Here is a 26,982-nt window from a genome sequence, read left to right as displayed (position 1 = left end):
CAGTTAATTGGTTCTCATGATTTATGAAGTGTATAAGTGGGAGGAGAGAAGGTAGGAGAGAAGGTGCATTCTGTGTAACGCATGAAAATAATTTCACTTGGGAAATTGCCTTTGACATGCCAGCTCTGTTTCTAAATAAATCTATTGGAGAGAAATTTCTCAGAGTGGTTGCTATCATGGATGCCTTACATTTATTTATTTTATTTTTTGAAGGGGCTTGGCTGATACCCTGGACTTCTTTTTCCTGAGATGGAGAATTATCAACAATCAGCCGAAGTTGGAAATATGCAAATGGGAGAGTAAGGGGGCCCTCCCTCCGGAACATTAATTGAATCTGCAAGCCTTTGTTTGGAGGAGATGATGGATGCTTTCAGAATGACAGTAGAGGAAAGAAGTTTGGGAGCTATACCAAAGCATATCAACTCAAGAAGTTGTTATAACCCAGAGGTAACCCAGCTGGTTGAAGAGAAATCTTTCTCAAGCCCCAGGCAGATTGCTATTCTGTCTGATTGGAGGGAGGAGACTATACAGATGCCAGCGGAGGAAGCCAGAAAGATGCATCAACTGACAGAGGTATGTTTCAGCTTCTGAGGCAATCCCCTCATTTTCCAGAGGGAATTTTGCCTCCTGCAGAGAGTATCCCTCCAGGGTGTCGATTTTATCCAGGCCAGGGGTAGATTCAATGCCAATGGCAGCCAGCACTAACCCAGCCCTGATCTGAAGGTGGGTTTCCCAGACAACAGACAGCAGCCACTTCCCCTCCACCCAACCAGGGAACCAGGCCACACCTATCTTCCTCCTGGCCAACACAAATGCAGCCCCAACCAGTAGCGAGGCCACAGGGACCCCTATTCCAGAGAGGCACTACCCAGCCAGGACACAGGGGGCCTACCCAGCCTATGTACACCACCAGGCTGGTTCCTTTCATTACAGTACAGCCTGAAGGGGCCTGGCCTGTGCCACTTCTGCAACCACAACCCAGGCTGGACCCTTTAAGGCCATATTCGATGGCTGCCATGAACAGTTCAATTACTTCCTTACTTGAATCTGATCCCATATAGAACAATTTGGAGATGAATATGCCACAGAGCATGATTTAGTTACAGCCATAACAAATGGGATGAATGAAGGGGATGCTTCAGACTGGGTGGCTCAACTACACAATGAACAAGCCCCCAAATTACACAATGTAAATTGATTTATTCAATTATTAAGACTCAGATTTGAAAATCCAGACAGGATAGCAGAGAATGAAGAGAAGTTAATGGAAATGAGGCAAGGCAAGTGACCCTTGTCAGACATTAGAAGGGTCACAAGCCACCTCATGGATTGGCCTGAAAAAATGACTTTACACTATTTTAAAAATGCCATTGATCCAGAACTAAAGAAGGCCTGTGAACTTAGGGGAATCCCAGAGACCTTACAATCGTGGTATGTTGCATCCCTCAGCTTAGATCGCAGTGTCAACCCACACAGGAAACCCCTTCCAGCAGCCCTGCCTAAGAGAATTGTGCGTAGGAGACCACCAACCAGATCAGCCAAACCTTCTGGTACCCAACCTACCAGGGTGCTGAAATATTACCGATGTGGCCAAGCTGGCCATAGAGCAGCAGACTGTCTGGTCCCTGTTCCTGTACCACAAGCTCCGCAGTCAAAGTCTAATCCAACTGTTAGAGGTCGGAAGAATCAAGAAAGGCCCCCAGCCAGGGGAGGGTTCACCAAACACAGCTGGGAAAGCCCTCTCTACGCAGATGGGAGCAATGGACCACCAGACCTCCACCATGTCCCCGTGAACCCGACCTGTGAAGACAACCCAATAGTGAGTGATCCCATCATACTTTTACAGTCAAGATCAAGTTAGTGGTACCAAACAGGGGGGAGGCCAGGGAGTTAGAAGCTGTCATTGATACTGGGTATTCTAGATGTTTTATTGGACTCCCCATCATTGAACAATTGGGCATAAAGACTAACTTGCTAAAACGCCCAATCAGATTTCAGCAAGTGGATGGAACCTTATTTGAGGGGGGCAGCCACTCAGATGACTGAATTGATCAAGGTGGAATTAGGGCCACATTGTGAACTCATACGCTTCATAGTGGCCCCCAAGATGTCAGAATCAATCATACTGGGACTTGCTTGGCTAGATAAATGGGCCCCGACAATCAAATGGGAGGATGGATTCAGAAAAATCCTCATTGGACCAAGCCCATTGCCCCCTCTTCCACCCACTACAAAGCCAATCTAACTATTGATTGGATTAAAGTATACAAGAACCTGAAGAAATTTTGTCCTCCCTTTTTTTTCTTTTTATTATTATTATTATTATTATTATTATTATTATTGGGCTTCTTTTTTCTACTATTTTTATTTTGAACTATAATTGGTTACTTCACAATTGGATTAAGGTTTAGAAGAACCTGAAGATTTTGAATTGCTTAAAATGAGTAGGAAATTTATAGCTCCTGGTTCTTCAACTTCTACTTCTTCCTCTCCACCATCTGGGGGACAACGTTCAATACAGACAATGTTAAAGCAAGAAAAAGAACAAGAAAAAGTGACTCTGCAGATGATTATGCAAGGAATTCAAAATATTCAAGCAAGATCAGAGAATATTGAAAAGAGAATAGAGAACATTGAACAAAGAACAGAGAACATTGAAAAAAGAACAGAGAACATTGAACAAAGAACAGGGAAAACCAATGAAAAAGTGGAGAACATCCAACAAATGATGTTGAAGTATGATGAGAGATTCCAAAAAATTGAAGAAGAAGATAAACAAAGAGACAAGAAGATTGGAGATATTGATAATAGATTAATGGTGGTTGAACAAGATAAAAGTGGTATGTTGAGATGGGAGATGGATAGATCAGAATTCTATCTTAGATTCCAAAATGAAGAGGAAGAAAAAGGACAAAACCTACCTGAGAAAATGATAGAAATACTGGCTGAAGCTTTGGAAATAACTCAAGAGAAGATGATGAATAGATGAGGTTTATCGAGTTTTCACAAGATACGCGATGAGAAATAGTTTACCAAGAGAAGTTCACATTAGATTTACAAAGAAAGCCATTAAAACACAAATATTGCAAGTGGCAAAAGAGAAAATATTGAAATACAAAGACAAGGAGATTGTGGTCTTGAAACAAATACCCAGAAGAGTGAGAGAGATGAGAAGAGAATACCGATTCCTGACTAAAATGCTACTTTAAAAAGAGGTGAATTATAGATGGCTGATTCCAGAAGGTTTAATTTTCACATGGCAAGAACAGAGACATAGAATTGACTCAATTGAGAAAGCGGTATTATTTTATACAGAATTTTTTGGAAGGAAAGAGGAAGAGGCAGAAAAAGAGATCTCACTAATTGAATTCCAAGAGGACTGCCAAATGGCAACTGAAAAAGAAGAAGGCACAGTAGGTGGAAAGGTGGAAGCCAAAGAACAACGTGAACTATGAGAGCTGCTAAATTTAACTATAAAATATAACCATGGAAGAGAAAAAATTGATTACAATTAATATAAATGGACTTAACTCAGCCAATAAAAGAAGGAAAACCTTCCATAAATTAGAGAAATTAAAATTTGATATAATTTGTTTACAAGAAGTACATATTAAAAAACAATATGAACAATTGTTGGTACAGCCAAAATTAGGGAAAATATTTACTTCCCCGACCCAATGTAAGAAAAGAGGAGTGGTTTTATATATTAAAGAGACCACCCCAGCAAAATTGATCTGTACCAATGATGATGGAAGAATACTAATGGTGGAAATAATGGACATTAATATGAAAACACTCCTGATTGCAATTTATGCTCCAAATGACAAACAAGAAGAATTCTACAAAAAATTACATATGAAAATAATTGAACTGGACTATGCTAATATAGTTATGATGGGAGATTTTAACGGAATTGTAGACAATAAATTGGACTATACAGCACAGAAAACAATAAAGCAAAACAGAAAGACTCTCCCTAAATCTTTTTTTAAAATGGTTGGCGAAATGGGAAAACTTACAACTGTCACTAATAGGGAGAATTTCAACAATCAAGATGAATATATTACCCAGAATTTTATATTTGTTTCAAACAATTTCAATTAGGCTTGGAAAAGACTACTTTGAAGATTTAAATAAAATTGTGTTGAAATATATATGGAAAGGTAAGAAAGGGAGAATAAAGTTGAAACATTTGCAAGATGCTAGAATTAGAGAAGGATTTGGTTTGCCTAATTGGGAGTTGTAGTACCAAGCTACAAATTTGATGTGGGTTAAGGAATGGATAACACAAAAAATACTAGATTGTTGACATTAGAAGGACATGATTTGTTATTGGGGTGGCATGCTTTTTTATGGTACAAAGGAACTAAAACACAGTGGTATTTTAGAAGACATTACATACGGGAGTCTCTGTGGTTAAACTGGGAGAAGATTAAAAGACAATGTTATTTGAAAATTTCAGTCTGGTTATCGACTATTGAAGCATTTTCGTATCCTATAATGTACAAAAAGGAACAAACAGTTAGATATGGTGAAATATTGAATGAAAAGGGTGAACTTAAATCTATGCAAAAACTAGAGGAACAAGGTATAAAGATGAATTTGTTCTCATATGCACAAATACATTCAAGGTATGATAAAGATTCTAAAACAGAAGGTTTCTTTGATAAACTGACTGACTTAGATAAGATTTTGACAGGTACTGATGAAAAGGTGATTAAAAAATTGTATGATATTTATTAGAAATTAAACTAGAAGAAGAACAAGTTAAAGAAACTATGATTGCTTGGGGGAAGAATTTTGGATATGGGATTGATCTAGAGAAATGGCAAAAATTGTGGTCTCAAAATTATAAAATGACAATGTCAACAGCATATAAAGAAATTTTGTATAAGACGTTTTACAGGTGGCATTTCCCCCGACAAGAATAGCAAGAATGTTCAAGAATAAATCTGAAAAATGTTGGAAATGTCATCAGACACCTGGCTCATATTACCATATGTGGTGGACTTGTGTGGATGCTAAAAAATACTGGACTAAAATCCACATGTGGTTGGAAAAAATGACAAAAAAGCATATAGACTTGAAACCAGAGATATTTTTATTGGGAATTTTACCTGAAATATATAGTAAAGACTTGAAATACCTGATTGTAAATGTACTAACAGCGGCTAGGATTGCATTTGCTAAAAACTGGAAAAATGAGAAAATACCATCACAGGAGGAAATCATTAAGAAAATATTGGAATGTGCTGAAATGAGTAGATTGACATTTGAAATTAGAGAACAAAATGATAAACAATTTTATAAAATTTGGGATCTTTTCTATCAATGGTTAGACAATAAAGTACAGTAATGAAATATGTAGACTTTTAGAAAATAATAAATATATAAAGATGTACTTCTTTCTTATTATATCTACAAAATGATTTTAGGATAGATTTGGGATGGTAATATGAACTGTTATGAAATAAACTAAGTAAATTATGGTTATCTTGTAAAACATGAATGAATAAAAGTATAGTCAAATGATTGATTAATAGTGATACTAAAGTATTTAATTTTTGATTGACAATATGAAATTATATGTAATATAATTGAAGACTACGAAATGGAAGCACAAAACAATTTGTAAACCAACCGGCACACTCTGTGTACATCTATGGAAGATAGCTTGATGTTTTTATGTTTTGTTTCTTTATGTTTGTTTTTAAAAACCAATAAAATATATATATAAAAAAGAAGAGTGTAATGTTTTACCTCCCCATCAAGCCAATGATTGCACCATAGAATTAGAACCCGGGCAAAATTACCAGAACCAAAGATGCATTCCATGACGCCTGCTGAAATGACTGAATTAAGGAAATACATCGACATTAATTTGGAACAAGGTTTTATTGAGCCTGCCAAATCAAGACTAGCTGCCCCCATGTTGTTCAAGGAGAAGAAAGATGGCGGGTTGTGTTGTGTGTTGACTTTAGAGGCATGAACGCCGTATACATCAAAAACATGTACCCTCTCCTCCTTATGAAGGACTTATTGAACCACCTGTCGAAGGGCAAGATATTCACCAAGCTAGATGTCAGGGAAGCTTACTACCGGGTCCACATCAAAGAAGGAGATGAGTGGAAAACTGCTTTTAACTGCCCTCTGGGTGGCTTTCAATTCAAAGTCATGCCTTTCGGACTTCAGGGGGCTCCTGCAGTATTTAGGCAGCTCATTTATCGGGGGGTCCTTGTGTACGTGGGTGACATCCTTATCTTCAGCGAAACCATGGAAGAACATGTTCAATTGGTCCAACAAGATCTAGAAAAACTTCTAGCTGCCAAATTATATGTGAAACTCTCAAAATACGAATTCCACAAAGAGTCATTGGACTACTTAGGCTACCAAATATCCAACCTGGGGATTGAAATGGACCCCAGAAAGGTGAAAGCGGTGCTGGACTGGCAACCCCCCAAAACCTGAAAACAACTTCAAAGTTTCTTGGGGTTTGCTGACTTCTATAGACAATTCATTCCGTACTTTGCTGAAGTTGCCCTCCCGTTGACAGAGTTATTAAAGACGGGCCCATCGCCCACCAAACCAAAGCCAAGTCAAACCCTGGCTTGGACTATGGATTGTCAGAAAACTTCCGAGGCTTTAAAATGCCTCTTTGCAGCTGAGCCCATCCTCCAGCACCCAGACGCTACCAATCCTTTTATTGTCCAAATGGATGCAAGTGATGTAGCAGTGGCAGCTGTTTTGCTGCAAAAGGACTCTCAAGGCCAACTGATGCCTTGCTCTTATGTGTCTAAAAAGCTGACAGACACAGAGCGAAAGTGGGCGGTCTGGGAGAAAGAAGCATTCACTGTACAATGGGCTTTGGTGACTTGGAGGCATTTTCTAGAAGGGGCGCCAACGGCCTTTGAGGTATGGACTGATCATAAGAACCTCAAGGCTCTAAAGACCCCTAGGGGAATGTGCTGAAATGAGTAGATTGACATTTGAAATCAGAGAACAAGAAGGTAGTCCTCAACTTACAACCCACAATTGAGCCCAAATTTTCTATTGTTAAGTGAGACATTTGTTAAGAGTTTTTGCCCCATTTATGACCTTTTCTACTACAGTTGTTATGTGAATCATTTCGATTGATAATTTAGTAATATGGTTTAGTGAATCTGGCTCCTCCATTGACTTTGCTTGTCTGCTTCTGTTTGTGTTTTCCTGTAACCTTTCCACATTGGAATAAATTAGTGGTATTGTACATTTACTTATTTTATTTAAAAGAAAGTTAATGAATCCTGCTAAGTCAATCATCTGTGTATTTTCTGGACTTGAATTTATGCTGCAAACGAAGTCAAAAGAGATAAATGGAGCAACGTCTACAGCATCACTTTCAGACCATATAACATTGAGGCATGTGACAGGAGTAAGCAACCTTTCATTTCTCCCACCCCCTCTTGAGAGCAAGAGCAATCCCACAAAAGACAATGAAGTAAAATTCTATTTTAAAGAAAGAAAGAAAAAAATCTTTAAATATTAACCTGCAAATCATTTCGTCGTTTAAAATAGAAGAAGGGGCATTTTCTCATCTGATGTAGACTTACATCACTCTTGTTTTATTTTGGACTAGTACCTATATATTTATTAAAGTGTTTTTAAATATCAATATTTTTTAAATATACTTAATATATACTTCTATTTGCCAAGGATTTGGAATGTATCATTATATGAAGAATTATGGATTTACCAAGTGTGGAATGCAGATCGTATTGTCCATACCCAGGGGTGGGATTCAAATTTTTTAATAACCGGTTCTGTGGGCATGGCTTAGTTGATGGGCGTGGCTTGGTGGTCATGTGACTGGGTGGGCATGCCAACTCGACATCACTCACATCAAGGGGTGCTTTTCCTCACCTGGATCCTCATGACAGTGGGGATCCTGCAACAGGCATAAGTGTGAAAAATGGACATAAGTCACTTTTTTCAGTGCCATTGTAACTTTGAATGGTCACCAAATGAACTGTTGTAAGTCAATGATTACCTGTACAAAAATACAAAAAGCTTCTTTGCTTGCAAAAAGCTGCCCTAAATACCAATCATTAGATTAAAAATACCTGCAAGCCAGAGTTACAAATCAGGCAGGATGCCAGAGCACCTTGAGGAATTAAAATAGTTAAAATGCAATGATAACTATCAGCAGCCAACTCTTGCTCATAAAGTGAAACCCTTTAGCAGAGAGGTCATTGAAGTTCTCCAGAAAGAGCACATCCAGGAAAAGCAATCATTAGATCCATTTGCACCACTTAAAGATACCAGCTGGTCTCACTCACCTCACAAGTTATCCTATAGAAATCATCCAGATTTAAGGAAATGTCATGTGCCCCCCAGAAAGGCAGTAAAAAAATCAATGCCAAGCTTGCATCCTGCCTCTTGGAAGTACATCCCAAAAGGACAGTGCCAGATACCACTAAAGCAGTGAAGAAAGACCCTCTCCTCAAATAGAACAAGAAACCATGAGGCAGGAAAAAAAATCAAACATGGGAACTAGCCAGATTTCTCAACCCAGTTTCTTTTCAGGAACAGAGATTAATCTTTTTACTTCCAAACAAAGCTGAATAGGGAAAATTATCCCATCAATAAACACAGGATTAAACATCACCAAGCACAGAATTAAACTTCATGAAAAACCAGTGTTAGACCAAAACTCAGAAAGGGTATGTAAACTCACGTTTGAATGTCAATCTTTCTAGCTAGCCAAGAAGCCTTGCTGAATGTTACTCATCTTGGTTCCTTGTCATTAAAAAGCTTCTTTCCATAGCTCTGCTTCCTTATTTAATTATTTCTTCAAAGTGCTGATCATAGCATGAAGCTGGAAGTATTTCCAGGGGAGTATTTCCTCCCAACAGCAGTGTAAAAAGCTTAAAACAACCCTTCCCTTTTAAGAAAATATCAAGAAAGAAAGAAAACCTCCTTCAGAGAGAGTAAGTCTAGGCATGCTGCCAAGAATGTAATAAGGATGGGGAAAAAAAACAAAAGGAGATTTCTTCTAACTCTCGGTTCTCTGAACTGCTTAGAAAGTTAACAAGGGGTGTGGGAATAAAACTTTGACTTGGGTATTGGGTAATGATTAATCTAAGACCTTATACATACATGCTTGCTTAAAGGTCACTGAGATAGTGCAAGGAAATTAAAAACAAACACTAGAAACAATCAAGCAGCTCAGACAACTGTAAACAAGTCTGTACTATATCTAATTATTGTAATCCACAATGTGACTATACTTGCTATGCTAAAAATCTCAATAAAAGGGAGCACTGGAATTTACTCTGGGCTCTCATCCCGAGAACACTCGCTTGTGTCTCATCTTTTCCATGAGAGACCACCACAAGTGGTGACCCCGATGTGATCCACTGCAGGTGGTACGTGTCTGGACCTCCGTGTTTCCTCACCTGGAATAGGTAAAGTACATACTTAACTATTGCTGGACAATAGGATTTTTCAGGAAACATGGGGGGAAAACTTTCTCAGCCACAGGAACATCATGTTAGTGAGCTGCTGAAGTTAGTCAGGACAAATTTCTTTATCTTTAAATCATCCGGAGGGGAGCATATAGTTCTTTCAAAAGGTAATGTGAAAAAGCTGCTGCAAGAGATCTGGTGGCAATGCCCCTGGTACTCAGAGAGGGGCTGTTTAAAGTTAGACACGTGGAGGAGAATTGGAACTATCCTTCATGAGGAACCACAGGCAACAGCTGAAATTTTGACATATTGGAAGGTTGTTATGACTGCTTTAGAGACCCAGCAACAACTTCTTTTAAAACCTTTAGTAGAACCTCCTCCTTATAAAGGAGTTGTGTTATACCCTCCGACTCCAAAACTGGAGTATGTTTTCTCACCCCCAACAGCGCCTACGCCTGTGGAGGAGAAACCCCAGCCACAAATGGGAAAAGTTCAAGCAATGATGCATCAGGCTTTCAATGAGGGGAAATTAGAGCCTGATGAGATTCCCCAGATGAACTTGTTTCCAGTTAATAGGCAAGTGGATGCTCAAAGCAACATGCAGGTGGAATGGGTTCCAATTCCGTTGGCAGTACTTAGGGAAATCAAGAAAGCCGTTAAAGATTACGGTATTCAAAGTCCTTTTACAAAGGGTCTCCTGACAAGTTTGGCTACCTCATGCATGATTCCTAATGACTGGAAAGATTTAATGAGAATGATATTGAGCTCTACTCAGTATGTGGTTTTTGATTCAGAGTACCAAAGGGAAGCTATCACTAGGGGACGGAATTCGGGGGGGTGTATACACCAGACTCAATCTATGGGGCAGGCTTGTGTGAATTCACTGCTGATCAAGCTACTAATTTGCCTGATCACATATTTCCCGTGGTTATGGCGGCTGTCCTTGGGGCGTTGTCCCACATCCAGGATGTGGGAACCCCGGCATGGTCTTTTTCTCAAATTAAGCAAACAGCATCTGAGTCTTATAACAATTTTGTGGAAAGCCTACAATTGGCTATTACCCGGCAAATCTCCAATGAGGAAGCGGCAAAGGAACTTTTGCTGAGATTGGCAGTCGAAAATGCAAGCACTGATTGCAAGCATATCTTACAGCCTTTGGTGGCTAGAGGTGAGGTTACTCTGGCTGATCTATTAAAGGCATGGGCAGTGGTGGGTTCTCAGGCTTACAACATGGAGACTTTGGCTATGGCATTACAAAGAGGGATGAAACCTATGGGGAACTGTTTTAATTGTGGGAAGCCTGTCCATTTTAAAGCCCAGTGTCGAGCCCCTGGGGGGGAATGGCATTTAACAAAAACAAAAATAAGGACGTCCGCCTGAAGTTGGTCTGTCCGAAATGCAGAAAAGGGTTTCATTGGGCAAATCAATGTCTCTCTGATCAGAACCAAAATTCGGGAAACTAAATTTGGGGTGTGCAGCTAGCCCTGCTCCCAAGGCTGTTACAAAGGCATCGCCTGCAACTACTGAGAGTGCAGGTTTGGGTTTAAAAATGTTGCACTCGATTGATGTGACTTTTCCTAATCAAGTGTACATTGAGGACACTCATTTGCATGGGGCACTCCCAGAAAAACAGTTTCTACTATGGCTATGCTTCATAGTGATAATCATCAAAGGCTGGAATCACAGTATGCATTTATATGGCATAGATCTAGGTCAAGATTTCCTGCCATACCCCCAGTGACCCCCATTTCCAGTTCCTTCGAAATGTATCTGTAAATTTTAATTCAGTTATTGCTAAGCAGCCAATTGAGGGCATGACCGTTTATGCGGATGGTGGTAAGACCTACGGCGCTTGTGCATGGAGACAGGAAGGGGTATGGAAAACAAAGATTACCCCTCCTCAGTAATCAGCACAAAGGGCTGAATTAGCTGCTGCTATTTTGGCCTTACAGGAATTTGCGCAAGAACCGCTAAATCTAATTGTGGATTCTCTTTACGTTTATCAATTGATACTTAACATTGAATTTGCTTATCTTTCCCCATCTGTTGATGTTAATCTTATGAGTTTGTTTTTAGCCCTGCAAAGCTGTCTTCATTCTCACACACATTCTTTGCATATCGCACATATTCGCAGCCACCAGCCACTTTCCGGGGAGCTGCAGGAAGGGAATGACATGGCCGATGCAGCCGCCTCGGCCATGTCCTGCCTCTCGCTTTCCCCTGTTACTCCGTGGGACTCACATAGCTATTTTCATCAGAATGCCAAAGCTCTTAGTAAACAATTTGGTCTCACTGCTGCAGAAGCTGCAGCTATTATTCAGCAATGTCCTAGTTGCAGTGCCCAATCCAGTGCTCTTCCTCAAGGAGTAAATCCTCGGGGAACAGCTGCTTGTCAACTATGGCAGATGGATGTCACACAACACCCTCCTTTCAAACCATGAAACCATCTGCATGTCACCGTTGATACCTATTCAGGATTCATTATGGCAATACCTCAATGAGGAGCAGCTACAAAACATGTAGTCAACCATTGTCTCCGTACATTCACACATGTGGGGCCACCAATGGAAATAAAAACCGATAATGGCCCTGCTTACATCAGCACCGCCTTTGCAGAATTTTGTCATCGATGGTCAATTATACATAAATTTGGCATTCCCTACAACTCCACTGGTCAGGCCATTGTGGAATGAGCTAATCAGTCACTCAAACAAGCACTCCTTCATATAAAAACAAAAACGGGGGAAGTGGATGGATATGGTTTGCCTTACATACAAAACATTCTTAATATTACCTTATACACTTTAAATTTTTTAAACATGACAGGATCCCCTGCTGCTACAGCAGCCAGTAGGCATTTTGCTTCCTCCCCTTCTGCAAGTACGCCAAGACCAAAAGTTCGGTATAGGAGACTGCCCGATCCAACGTGGAGAGGACCTGTCCCGCTGATAACTTGGGGCCGAGGATACACTGCCATTGAAGATGAGGGGACAGTTGTTTGGGTTCCTGCTTGCTATGTGCGTCCTTATCATCAGCCAAAGGGGCAAGGGGGTGGATTTGGGGGAATGGAAAAGAAACACATTGATCCAGGACATGGAGAAGGTAGCAAACCTTCATAATAAAACTAATTGTTGGGTATGTATGTACATGCCAACTCACAAAACATCAGGGCTTCCAATGGTTGCGGTACCTCTGGCCGAAGGCGACTTGTATAAGGGACAATGCTATGGTTGTTCGGGGACGTGGTCTAGCAGTTGGACTACAAGTAACATAAATACCTTACACCTTGGAAGCCGGATCCAAGAGGTGACGGGTATCTGCTGGACCCACAATGAGACGGTAGAGAATATGACTTACTTGGGAACATATCCATTTTGTAACAAAACAATTGTTATTGGCAATGGAAGTCGGGTTTATCCAGATGACATGAAAACTAAAAATCTTACTTACTTTGTACATAACATTTCTAAATTTGATATCACATCTTTGATCAATGAAAATGGGTGTCTATATATTCCTGCCACATGTTGTCCCACCACGACAGAAAACCAGTTGTTTAAATGTGCGAATGGGACTAACGCACCATCATCAACTTATTTGGCTATGTTAATGGAGTCCTTTGCAAAACTAATCTATGCTGAGCCAAATAAGGTTGGTCATCTCCTGGGAGCAAATCTATGGTTGCTGTGTGGATGGATGGCCTATGATCGCATGCCAGCACGATGGAAAGGGGTCTGCACCTTTGGGAAAGTAATCCCATCTCATGTCATTTTAAAATCTTTGGGGACTGCTCATATCCGCAATGCACGTTCTGCAACGGAAGTAAACTCTGTTTGACCCATGACTACTGGACACAAGTATCAAGGGGAGTTATTCCCCCTTTAGGAGTCATGATGAACTATAGAGATTTACATCGTTTAAACAATTGGACAGTTACTATGTTTAAAAAGACACCATTAAAACGCTAAAGCTGCTTGAATAAGAGCAAGGCAAAATTCTTGACTTTGTCCTGCAAACCAGATATGCGGTGGACACTATTTTGGCTGTGCAAGGGGGAGTTTGCGCTGTGGTTCATACGCATGTATATCTCTGATTATTCTCCAAACATTACAGCTACTATACAGCATATGGAACAAACCTTGAAGGAGAATCCATTACAATCGGAAGGTGAGGGACTGGACATGTGGTCTGCACTTTGGTCCTGGTTGCCAGATGGTTCATGGATTCGTCACCTAATTGTTGGAGTGATATTGCTTATTATATTTTCTCTTTGTGTATGCTGTTGTATCCAATGTCTCCCTGGACTTTTAGGAATATGTCGGATGAAGCCTACGGAAGGAGAACTGCTGTTGCAGATGGCGAAAAGCTACTGAGGCATCCGCGGTCATCAAAAAACTAAAACAGGGGAGATGTGGGAATAAAACTTTGACTTGGGTATTGGGTAATGATTAATCTAAGACCTTATACATACATGCTTGTTTAAAGGTCACCGAGATAGTGCAAGGAAATTAAAAACAAACACTAGAAACAAGCAAGCAGCTCAGACAACTGTAAACAAGTCTGTACTATATCTAATTATTGTAATCCACAATGTGACTATACTTGCTATGCTTACCATGTACTAAAATCTCAATAAAAGGGAGCACTGGAATTTGCTCTGGGCTCTCATCCCGAGAACACTCGCTTGTGTCTCATCTTTTCCATGAGAGACCACCACAAAGGGGTTCTATAGAACTGGTCAGAACTGGTAGAATCCCACCCCTGTGCATACCTGGATTAAATCTTATATTAATTATATATGTTTCCTTTCCATGTTAATTATATATGTTTCCTTTCCATATATAAATGGGCACATGGTATCATTAAAAAGTTGAACAATATTATTTTGTGTGGTCAAACATGTGATCAGCACATTTTAAAATTGGCTTGAATAATTTTTCAAAATTTAAAATAGGCTGCTATTGCTATCTTTTTTCTGATGATTTTTGGAAGGTTTTTTTTAGTTTAGTTATTGGTCCTTTCTTTCCCCCTAGAAAGTGTTGGCTCGGCGATGATGGGCTGCAACCGGTTTAACAACTGGTTCTGTGCCACGCGAATAAGCTGAGCTGAAAAAGACAGAAATATAGGACAGGGGGCAGCTGATCGTCAGAACTACCAGTTCTCTGGAACTGGTCTGAACCGGCATCTGCCCACTACTGTAGCCAGTCCATCATTGGGTTTATTTTATCTGGCACAATTGGATGATAATATCATGCTGAGTAGAGGAAACTAGGTGTCAGCTATAAAATCATGATTCATTGCTGCCACATAGCTGGAGAAAGTGGGAGGGGGTGATGTTACTTGAGTAGCTCTTGGAAGACAAAATATAATTCTTTTGATAGTTCAAGGTTAAAGAGTGTGGCTCAGAAAGAATTGGAACTTACTTTGAGATTGGTTCATGTGATGTGATAATGAGTAAAAAGGGGGTGGTTTGTAGGTTGGGACATTGTGGGAAAGCTGGGAGACTTTGGTTTCGGAATTCCACAGATGTGCCAGGTGCTATTCTAATAAAAGTAATTTTGAGATTATGCTTGTCTTGGAGTTACTGACAGGAATGGATGTCCCTGGAAAGCTGACACTAGGATCTCATAATTTATTTCTGCACAGAAGTAAAAATACACATTTGGGATCCAAGTGTGCCAGCAGATATGAAACAAACTATTTTTATACCAGAAAACCACAAATATACATCAGAATTTCCTTATATTTAATCATGTGATCCTGATTTATTGAAGACATGTAACATCCCATAATAAGCATAGAGTCCTTAATTAACCCAAGTTCTTCACCTCTAATGTGTTTTTAACATATCAATGATTAACTTTCTACCTCTGGACTTTGCCTGGACAATCTTGACAGCACTTAAGCTAAATGCCATGTTATCTTTCCCTGTTCTAGCAAGGGGCCCACTTGCACAATTCTTCAGCCACAACCTGCCAGCTAGACTGACATTTTTTATATAATGAAGCATTTGTGGTCAGCCTCATTAACTCTTTGCTAACAGATACCAAACCTAGTAATAAATTAGACTGCTAATTTCAGCAATAGAGTGATTAACATGGCACACTTGCACTTAATAGTTTGACAATAAGTTAATAGGCCAGACCCTCAGATCCTCAATGTATTGATGGACAAAGCTGGCCCTAGGTTTTGTCTCAGCTTACCTCTTCTAATAAGCAAATGAATTGGAAGATCATTTAAAAGCAATTTATTAGATTGTTTTGATAAAGTGGGGTCTCCCTATGAAAAGGCAGAACCTGCTCTGTTTGTCTAGTGATAACCCCCATTTGAAAATCCATGTGGACAATGTCTCTAGGGAGAAGGAGGAAAAGGAGCCATCTCCTAAAGTCCTAAAACTATATAAATCCTGCTCACAGTGACACATAGACCAATGTAAGAAAATCGTAGAACTATGAAAAGAATGGCCAGTAGTAAGTGTGTATACAGATAGTTCTTGACTTACAGCTATAACTGTGCCTGGAATTATGGTCATAACTCAAAGCGATCATAAGTTGAGTTACCACTTGACCTAACTCAACTACACCTGGCTTTCTCAGGTGGAGCCATTAAGTAACCATGTAGGTTGATAAACGGAGCACAAAAGCTGGAGGAAGTCCACCACCCAGCTGTGTCCAAAAAGGAGGCAGATACAGCAAAAAGCTTTGCGAAGCCAAAAACTGCCAAGCAGGAGGGAAGAGCTTGGTTAAATTAGGACATGAGCATCCCCTTCCAATGCAAAATCCAATTCTCGAATACAGCTCATCTGCCTGAAATCCACACAGACATTAATACAACTGAATGAGTCCAGAGGTATTTCATAAGAAGAATACTCCACTCCTCCGCTTGCAATAGAATACCTTATGCCACCAGGCTTGAAATTTTGGACCTAGACAACTTAGAACTACGCCGCCTTCAGTCTGGCTAAGCTTAGTACACAAAATGGTCTGCTATAACATCCTACCTGTCAATGACTACTTCAGTTTCAACCACAATTGTAGGATCTATGATTCTTTGTTCTGTGTGTAAGTGCTAGGACAACAGAGCCTTCTGGTGGTTGGCTGGAACACGGAGCAAGGAGCAAGGACAAATTGTTGCCATTTCTAACCAGAACTGTAGCAAACTTAAACTTTGCAGCCTTGTATGCTTTATGCGAATGATCAGTGCATGTTGTGTGATGTAATGCGTTTGTGATAGGACGTTAACAAAAATTGCTACGTTAACAAAGATTGCTTCTAATAAAAGAGGGTTTCAGAGTTCGCTCTGGGCTCTCATCCCGGGACAACCTTGCGTTGTGTCTTCTTTCCATGAGAGACCACCACAAGTGGTGACCCCGATGTGATCTGCTGTGAGCAGATACAGGTTTTGCTCTCCTGTACTTATCGCCTGGAAGAGGCAAAGCTGCGCACCATAATCGATAACTGTCACAGGCGATGATTATCTTCGTAAGTATGGGAGGAAAACTGTCACAACATCAGGAGAAGCATATTGTTGAAGTTAGTCAGAACCAATTTCTTTATCTTTAGTTCTTCTTTAGCTCTAGGAGAAAAAATTTGTCATGATCCAATGTGAAATTGTTAATGCATACTGTATGGACGCAGTGTCCATGGTATCCTGAACGATGGTCCTTAAAATTGGAAACGTGGAGACAGATTGGCAATGTTCTCCACGATGAGCCTCGGGCTGATTTGGAAGTTTTAACTTATTGGAAGGTGGTTATTACTGCTTTAGAAGCCCAGCAACAGCCATTATTGAAACCATTATTGGATCCACCTCCGTATCAAAATAAGGTAGTCTTGCGTCCACCAATCTTGAGATTGGAAGATGTGGTATCTCCCCCGACAGCTCCTCAAAATCCGTCAGGAGATGTTAAGGTGGGAACTCCTAAATTAAATACACCCCATACTGGGAGAGTTCAAGTGGCTATGCAAGCGGCTTTTCAAGCAGGACAGCTGGAGGGGGAGGAGATTGACTCCATGCAATTGTTTCCCGTTCAGAGGCAAATCGATAATGCAGGAAATTTGCAGGCTGTCTGGAATCTACTGCCTTTATCTCTTTTACGGGAAGTAAAGAAATCTGTGAGGGAGTTTGGCATACAAGTCCATATGTCCAGGGTTTGCTTCACAGTCTGGGGCAAGCTCAAAAGATGATTCTGCAAGATTGGAAAGACTTAATGAGAATGATTCTGAACGGGACACAATACATGGTATTTGATGCAAATATCAGAGAGAAGCAATTAACAGAGGAAATAATTCAGGGGGTTTGTATATACCTGATCAAATCTATGGAGCAGGGCAATTTGCAACCGTGGAGCAACAGGCAACAAATCTGCCGGATCATTGCTTCCCCATTGTTATGGTCACTGTTATGGGAGCGCTAAGGCGAGTGGAGGAGGCAGGAGTGCCTACTAAATCCTTTTCACAAATCAAACAAGCAGCTACAGAACCATATGCAGATTTCCTTGAGAAGCTCCAAAATGCCATTCAGCAACAAATTTCTAATCCGGAAGCTGCAAAGGAACTTTTGATGAAATTGGCAGTGGAAAATGCAAATACAGATTGTAAGCGGGTTTTGCAGCCTTTGGTCGCGTGGGGGGAGGCAACCTTGGCAGATCTGATTAAAGCTTGTGCTGTAGTAGGTTTGCAATCTTCTAACATGGAGACCTTGGCTGTAGCTTTGCAAAAGGATCTTAAACCTACTGGGAATTGTTTCAACTGCGGGAAGCCTGGGCATTTCAAAGCCCAATGCCGGGCCCCAGGGGGAGGTGCTGCTCTTTTTCAGAAGAAATTTCCACAGCAGAACTCAAATCCTGGGGCACGTCCAAAAACAGTATGTCCCAGGTGTAAAAAGGGTTTCCACTGGGCACATCAGTGCTGCTCTCAGGCTGTGCCTTCGGGAAACTGATAAGGGGGTACGCAGCTAACCCTGCTCCAAAGGTTGCACCTGTGCTCAATGCATCACCAGCGACTACAGGAAGTGCTGGTCTGGACTTACGATTGTTAAAAGATATCATTATAACTTTTCCAAATCAAGTTTATATTGAGGGCACCCATTTAAAGGGCCCACTTCCTCCGCAAATGGTAGGATTGGTCTTGCCTCGTTCCTCAGCTTCTAAGAAAGGGTTTTTTGTGATTCCAGGGGTTATTGATCAGGATTATACAGATATTATAAAAATTCAATTTTATTCAGATGTACCTGCTAATCTTGCAGCTGGAGACTCCATTACACTTGATAGTGTTACCCTATACTCCAATTAATCCATTGATAGGGAAGCCTCGGATAGGGGGTTTTGGCTCTACAGAATGTTATTCAGAGCTATTGGTCTCAGTGAAAAACATTAAGCCATCTCAGTCCAAGTTGAATTTTCTTATAGAAGGGAAATTGTTTTCCGGTGTTGTAGTTTCCGGAGCAGACGTTTCAGTAATTCAGCAACAAGAATGGCCCAAAGGGTGGCCTACGGAAGATTCTCCAGCTGTAAGTGGGGTAGGAGGTATGCAATTTGGTAAAAGTAGTGTTAAATGGCTTGTGGTTACCCATGAATACAGGAGGCCAGGGGCAATTCAGGCTGTAATTCAGCCACTGGTAATGCCTTTGCATGTCAATTTATGGGGCCATGATTTGCTTTCTCAATTTGGAGCTACCATAACTTTGCAGGATTGAGATGCTAAAATTAACTTTATTGTCTGAGGTTCCTGTGTGGGTGGACCAATGGCCTTTAACCACTAAGAAATTGTCTGCTTTGCATGAATTAGTACAGGAGCAGCTGGGTCTGGGTCATATCGAGCCTACCACTAGCCCGTACAACACTCCTGTTTTTGTGATCAAAAAACAAAAAAGGGGCGAAGCCACAAAGCATGTTATTAATCACTGTTTGCGTACCTTTACTATTTTGGGCTCCCCTCAGGAGCTGAAGACTGATAATGGGTCTGCATACACTAGTTCGGCTTTTGCCACCTTTTGTTCCACCTGGAACATAGTGCATAAATTTGGCATTCCTTACAATTCCACAGGTCAAGCTATTGTGGAGCGCACTAATCAGACTCTCAAGTGTGCATTGGACAATCAATAAACAAAAATAGGGGACATGGGGCATGGGTTGCCAGGGTTACAAAATACCTTAAATATTGCATTATATACTTTAAATTTTCTCAACTTGACTGGTACACCAGTCACTACGGCGGCCAGCAGGCATTTTTCCTCTTTCCCTTCTGCAGGAGGCGCAAGGCTGCTGGTGTTATATAGAAAACTACCTGACCCCATTTGGAGGGGGCCAGCTTCCTTGATAATGTGGGGTCGTGGCTATGCAGCAGTTGAAGAAGTCGTTTGGGTTCCTGGTCATCATGTCCTCCCTTTTCACAAGCCAGAGGTGTAAAGGGAAGAACCATGGGATGTGGGAAAAAAACTCTTATATTAAGGATGTGTCTCGAATTACTCAATTGGAGAACAAAACTGATTGCTGGGTATGTATGCATATGCCTACACATAAAACCACAGGATTGCCATTGATAGCTGTTCCTTTGAATGAGTCGCAATGGAAGAACATTGATTTTTCTAGTTATCAAGTGTTACAAGCTGCGGATGAGAACATGGCCATGATTCCATTGGGCAGCCGTATACAAGAAACTGCTGGGGTATGTTGGACTCATAACATCAGCCATGGAAATTTAACAGATCTTGGTCGATATCCCCATTGTAATTACACATTGACAATACAGAATACAAAGCACAATAACACATTTTTAAATATCACTTTTAATGTATTTGCACACAACTTTACTGGATATGACTGTGCTGTGCTAGTCACTGGGAATTGCCCTCGGATACAGAATGACTGTCCGACAAGTGTAACCACGGGAGGCAAACTGTTTCTTTGCAACATGATTTCGGGACTTGCTCAGCTTATTTTCTTCCAGGACAAGACTGTAAATATCATCGGTCAGGATTTGTGGCTGTTGTGCAGGAGGAGGGCATATAATAGGCTTCCACCGCGATGGAAGGGGGTATGTACGTTTGGATATGTAATTCCTTCTCACGTCACCACAACATCTCTCAGAAAAGCTCGCATACGGAATGCTAGAGCTGCTGACCCGGTAATTTCACCATTAAATCATAACTATTGGACTATGATTTCTCGGGGAATAATTCCTCCCTTGGGAATTATGATGAACTATAGAGAGCTACATAACCTAAATAATTGGACAATTTCAATGTTTAATAATACAATAGAAGCCTTGAAACTTTTGGAAGCTGAACAGGCCAATATCAGGGAATTTGTGTTACAAACCCGGTATGCGGTGGATGTGGTTCTGGCCGCGCAAGGAGGGGTTTGTGCTGTGATACATGCACACTGCTGCATGTATATTACTGATTCATCCCCTAACATCACGGCCACTATACAACACATGGAGGAATCCATTAGAGAGAATCCTTTGCTGAATTATGGGGCCCCTTCTGATTTTTGGTCATTCTTTTGGTCCTGGCTTCCTAACTCTGCTTGGCTTCGATCTATGATTATAGGCATTATAATTGTTGCTGTATGTTTCATTTTCCTTTGTTGCTGTATTCAATGTCTCCCTGGACTGCTAACGACATGTAGAGATGTGACAAAGCCCTCAAGGGATCAGTTTCTATTGCCTGCAAAAACCTACCGAGGACTGTGTCGGCATGAAAAAACAAAAACAGGGGAGATGTGGGATCTATGATTCTTTGTTCTTTGTGTACATGCTAGAACAACGGAGCCTTCTGGTGGTTGGCTGAAACACAGAGCAAGGAGCAAGGACAAATTGTTGCCATTTCTAAACCAGAACTGTAACAAGCTTGAACTTTGCAGCCTTGTATGCTTTATGCGAATGATCAGTGCATGTTGTGTGATGTAATGCGTTTGTGATAGGACGTTAACAAAAATTGCTACGTTAACAAAGATTGCTTCTAATAAAAGAGGGTTTCAGAGTTTGCTCTGGGCTCTCATCCCGGGACAACCTTGCGTTGTGTTTTTTTTCCATGAGAGACCACCACACACAATAACACACGGGCAAACAGTAGATACAAACTCAAAGTAAACCGCTCCAAACTCGATTGCAGAAAATACGACTTCAGCAACAGAGTGATCAATGCCTGGAACTCACTACCTGACTCTGTTGTTACAGCCTCAAACCCCCAAAAGTTTAACCTTAAACCATCTACTGTGGATCCCACTCCATTCCTAAGAGGTCTGTAAGGGCACAAGTGCACCAGTGTGCCTACCTTCCCTGTCTTACTGTGCCCATTTATTTGTACTCATTTATTATGTATATAGTTATACCTGTTTATACTTACATGTTTATATGCTTATACTTGCTTTCTCATACATGCTTGACAAACTAAACTAAATAAACTCAATAAATAAAAATGAATAAATAAAGAGCAGGAGTGTCAAACTTGCGGCTCGCTGCCCAGATGCGTCACGTGCTGGTCCCGTCTGGTTTAGCGAAGGGGGAAATTCCAATACATCACATGATGCTGCCGTGATGATGCGAGTTTGACACCCCTGCCAAAGGGGCTCCCAAACAAGCTTATGTGCTTGGTGCAAATGAGACGCCCTGATCTTTCGAAACTAGATTGTGGGCTAGGTCTCTGTCAGGACCAGCTGGCATTAAGGAGACTACAGGCCTCCCCTAGCTTTTGGTTTGGGTAAGTAAGCTCCATGCATTGAGGGTGGCAGCTCCCAGACGAGCTGTCCAAAAACCTTTCTCTTGCTTTAGCTCCTCCCTCCACAAACCCACCTTTTTTTAATGAACAAAACAAAACAAACCAAAAACATTGGAAGGAAAAAAAACTTGATATTTCTCCCTTCCTCCTCCCGCAATTTAGTGCTGAAGTTAAACTCTCTGCCTCTGCCCTCCAATCTCCCTCCCCTTTAATAACTTAATTTGCTAAATTTACTATGAACGTAAAAAGAATGTCAAAATGTGTGACTTACCTTGATGAATGACAGGCAGGTTGAAGAGCAGAGAAAAAGAATCGCCTAGGAGTTTTTTTGTTCTGTTGAAAGGCTGGAAAATGCCTTTCTTCTGAGAGCTCAATTTTCCTGCTGGGAGAACTCTGGTTTAAAGACAGAGACAACTGCTTGGAAGCGGGTTCCTTTTATTTTTCAGGAAGGCAAGAGATAGCAAGAAGTCTGCGTTCCTGGGGCTAGCCATCTTTGTATAATAAACCCCTGATTTTTATACCTTTTCTCCTTTTGTGTGTGTGTGCTTGCGTTTGTATTTCTTAATGTTTTAAATCCTGTCAGGGGTTGTCTTCATTTCCGCCGGAGGGTAAATTCCATGGGGTGGTTTGATTGGATTATCAGTTTCATCCTAATGTTTTCTTATATTTGTTTTGTGGCAATCTCCTGTCTGCTATGGAATTTATTTCGTGTCTTTTGTTTATTTGTTTTGCTGATTTGGCATGACCTGTTGTTTGTAAGGGATTTCTTTTTCTTGTTTCCCTAGCTTTCTTAATTACTTGGCTTTTGTCTAGGGGGCTTCTTTCAATACCTTTTATTAAAACTCTTTTCCTATGCAAGTTTGTTTTATCGCTGGCCTGATGTTCCCTTTGGGCTTTTCCTGCTTGGGTGTCACCACTGTCCTCATGAAGTTCCCTTTCCACAGTTCGTTCGTTTGTTTGAGGGGGAAGCTGAATGGATTTCTTTTGAAAGTTTTTTACTGCTTAGCTGACTTCCTTTATGACCCAACTTCTCTCCTGGCAGTGTGTTATATGTGCCAAGCCTTAACTAGTTTTTCATTTCAGTTTTACATACAAACAACTTCCTCCTTCATGTCCCCTCCCCCTGTATAAAATTTCACTCCACCCCTTTCAGTCTTCTTATGGATAAATGCAAAGCTGTGATTCTGCACAGGCATGTTTATGACAGTCATGCCCAGGGCACGTGAGCCATGTCAGAATTCATGTTTGGGTTTACTTAAAGTAATTCTGCACACATGCTGAGTTCTAGATGTGTCAGCTACATTGTGAAGTCCAACAGTTTAAACTTCTGTGTGCATTTGAAAATAATATAGCAGCCTCTGATTCCAAAGTGTTTAATAACAGTTCTGCAAATCACATAGTTAGACACCATCAACATATGAGGCAACTCAAGACCTCTGCTAACAGAATGCAACAAAGCCTGTTGGGGTTTTGGTAAAGAAAATGATTTCTTCAGACTTATCCTTGTGGTAAACCACATTGTAATTTTAATGATTAGAGCAGTGCAAAACACAGAATGCATCCTGCAATTCCCACTAGGCAGACTGTGGAATTGTGAATGGTCCATCTTTAATTCCCAGGGAAGGACACAGAGAGAATAACTGGTTTTATTTATTGTTATGTAAATGCCAGTGGTGCAGGGAGCACACTAACAGGATACATTTTATACTTTGCAGTCTCTGAATTAACACTCAACAACAATCAGTTCAAAGCATCTTATTTTATATTCTTATGGAAATTGCAATAGTCACAGATGTACTATTAACTATTTTCTGCAGTTCCTATTATATTTAATAATAGCATAGAGCAGTGATGGTGAACCTTTTTGGCACTGAGTGCCCAAACTGGAATGCACATGCATGCGTGCGTGCTGGAAAACCGAAGACCAGCTGGCTGGTGCATGCCTGACTAGTTTTTAGCCATTTTGGGGGCTGTTTTGGGGGGCATTTTTGGCCATTTTCTGGGTCATTTGCAAGAAACAGGCTGTTTTGGGGGCAGTTTTCAGGCCATTTTCCAGGTTGTTTCCAGACCGTTTTTAGGCCTTTTTGGGGCCATTTTCATGCCATTATTTAGGAAATTTTCAGGATGTTTTTTGGCTATTTTAGGGGCATTTGGGGCTTTGTTGGCCCAAAAATGGCATGAAAAAAGCCTGAAAATGGCTCAAAAACAGCCTGAAAAGGGGCAGAAAAAGGACAGAAAAATGGCCAAAAAATGGCCCAGAAAAAGGCCTGGAAAAGAGTTTTCAGGCCGCTTTCTGGCACTCCAGGATCTGCAAAGACCAGTTGACCATAAACCAGAAAAGCAGCTGGCGAAGGCATGCAGGCCCACTGAGAGCGATACGTGTTATAGGTTCACCATCACGGGCATAGAATTTAGTATTGCTTTGTTCTATGATCTCTGCAAAGTTGAGAATTAAACATCTACATAAAGACTATTCTTGGAAGGTCATCTCTGTGAGATTGTGGCTAAAGAAAAACCACCAGGATTCAAAGTTGATCCAAGGAAAAAGGCTTTATTGGATATACATCTGCAGATGGGTTCCACCCTAGGCAGCTGGGAGGAACGAAAAACATAGCTTTTGCTCTTACTCTTATACCCTAAAACTACACCCCCCATATGCAAATGGCTTGATTTACAATCTATCTTTCAGGATACAAGTTACAATTTATTATCTTTTTGGTACCTAGCACATAACAGACACTTCCTTACCCGTTGTCTGGCATTTCAAAGTCATTTCGGAAATTCCAGTTGCAAGGCTTTGGCGGTGGCAGGAATCCACTTCTCTGTGGGTCCCTGCTGTGCTCGCCGCCGAGGTACCCCTGATCCAACTGGATTTGGGGGTTGTCGCTGCCCTGAAGGGGCAGTGGAAGACAGAGGAGATCTGGGCAGGGGTCTGGGGATATCGCACCCCCTTTCCCCAGCTGGCTAGACTCCTTTTCCCTGAGGCAGTGGAGTGGCTGTCAGTAATGGCAGCCACAAAGAAATCTTCAACCGGATAAGATTGTGCAGGAGGAAGAGCCAGAAGGAGAAGTTTTCTTGGCTGAACCGGGACATTAAGTTATTTTTAAAACACCCTGGAAACCTGACTTTGGATTGATACATTTGTTTCCAAAAGAATTTGTTACATTGGCAAAAGTGCTGAAGGAAAGTTCACTCCCCTTCCTTACGGAGAAAGCAAAGGAGCACAGAAAAACCTGCTTTTTAAAGGTAAAAATAAGCTCTTTGTTACAAGTGGGAAGGAGAGGACTAAAATTTTTTTTAAAAAACTTTGTTGGAGGAGATGCCTTGAAGATTATAAGACCATCAATTAATTGTAATACGGCTTTTAAAATACATTTGGGATTTTGCCCCTAGAGGAAAAACTGTAAAGAGAAGACGAGGAAATAATTTTTGTTTGTTTGGATTGTTTGATAACTTTGACACTTGGAAATTACTTTAAGATTGAAAGCATCTGGGTTGCTTTTAAAAAATCTATAATGGCACCATCTGTCGATGAACTAAAAATGGAATATGAAAAATTAAAAGAAAGACAGCAAAATGGCAAGGATTCCTTGGGAGCTGCCTTCCATTTTTTAGAAATGGCGGTTTCTATGTACCAGCAAATACTTGAGGAAGGAGAAGAAGAAGAAGAAGAAGAAGAAGAAGAAGAAGAAGAAGAAGAAGAAGAAGAAGAAGAAGAAGAAGAAGAAGAAGAAGAAGAAGAAGAAGAAGAAGAAGAAGAAGAAGAAGAAGAAGAAGAAGAAGAAGCAGCCATCTTTAATGGACTAAAAAGTTCAATTAAGAAAGAAAATGGGAAGAGAGGAAGGAAAAATGTGAATTTAAGATTTAATAAAACAACCAAGAAAAAGAAAAATAGGGTGAAAAGAAGGTACAATTTAGAAAGCAATTGAAAAGAGAATTACAACAGAGAGGGGAAGTTAAAAAGGGGGAGGCTGGGGGGGCAAAAAGACCAGATTGGAGAAGAAAGGAAGGGAAAAAGGAAAAAAAGACATGGGCTAGAACAAGATTTCAAAAAGAAATTTTTTTTTAGAGATGAAGGATAATAGATAGTGCATAATTAAAGAAGATTCTGCAAGAGTGCACAAGATAGCATTGTTGTATTTGTATTTGAAATAGCTTATTGGAATATTTAATAAAATATTAATGTTTAATAATGATAGATGTCAATATTTAATAAAATATTAAGGAGAATGTATAAAATGATTAATGCTTAGTTATAGTTTAATTCGTTATTGTCTTAATGTTATTATAACCTTAGTATTTTATTTTCTTATTCTAAAATAATGCACTTATCCAAATTAGAATTAGAATGGAAATTATACATTTAACTATACTATAAGTTTACTATTCTTTTATTTTAAGATTTAATATGTAGAATGTACTAAGCAGAATCAGGATGGAAATTATGTATTATTTTAAGTTTTACTTTAGGGGAAGGTGTCATACTTTAAAAGTGATTCTAGGGGAAATTTTTTGTAAAAGAGAAGAGATAAATAGATGATTGGAAAAGAACGGACAAAAGATATAAGCATAATGATTTTGAAATAAGATGAAATAAATAAAACATAATTAAGAGAGTGAAAAGATGGGAAAAGTTATATAGAAAATATAAAATGGTTAATAAGATATGAAGGGTATATAAGGTGAGCATGAATTTGATTTAGGTCTGTCAAAAAAGATGTAACCCAGGGCTAGCCACTTTTCCAAAGAAGTTTTATGTTTTGTGTGTTGATTAGTTATGTTTGATTGTAAACTAATAAAACCTTGGAGGAATGAA

At 40.3% G+C, this 26,982-nt stretch overlaps 2 protein-coding genes across 3 annotated transcripts in view; one reads left to right on the top strand and one right to left on the bottom strand.

The window, feature by feature from the left end:
- LOC113452249 (amine sulfotransferase-like) overlaps window positions 1-26,982 on the bottom strand; it is a 54,177-nt gene that overhangs the window by 7,843 nt on the left and 19,352 nt on the right. The window lies entirely within an intron of this gene.
- Window positions 116-21,457, top strand: LOC148127731 (endogenous retrovirus group PABLB member 1 Env polyprotein-like). Of its 2 annotated transcripts, none has more exons than XM_087912482.1 (2): window positions 116-573; window positions 19,694-21,457. In XM_087912482.1, exon 2 carries the CDS (start codon window positions 19,781-19,783, stop codon window positions 21,179-21,181), a length of 1,401 nt encoding a protein of 466 aa, XP_087768608.1. In that variant the 5' UTR covers window positions 116-573; window positions 19,694-19,780; the 3' UTR covers window positions 21,182-21,457. The 2 variants fall into 2 exon arrangements, with proteins under 2 accessions (XP_087768608.1, XP_087768614.1); XM_087912488.1 differs by lacking the exon at window positions 116-573 and adding an exon at window positions 16,498-16,924.

Source organism: Pseudonaja textilis, chromosome 1 (genome assembly GCF_049901715.1).
Source record: "Pseudonaja textilis isolate UNSWEBS1 chromosome 1, rPseTex1.2, whole genome shotgun sequence".
NCBI classification, from domain to species: Eukaryota; Metazoa; Chordata; class Lepidosauria; order Squamata; family Elapidae; genus Pseudonaja; species Pseudonaja textilis.
The sequence above is the reverse complement of the archived record's forward strand: the minus strand, read 5'-3'. Positions and strand labels throughout refer to the sequence as shown.

Coding starts and splice junctions, on each gene's coding strand:
- LOC148127731 (XM_087912482.1), top strand. CDS start 19,781: ATGCAGCAGTTGAAGAAGTCGTTTGGGTTCCTGGTCATCATGTCCTCC.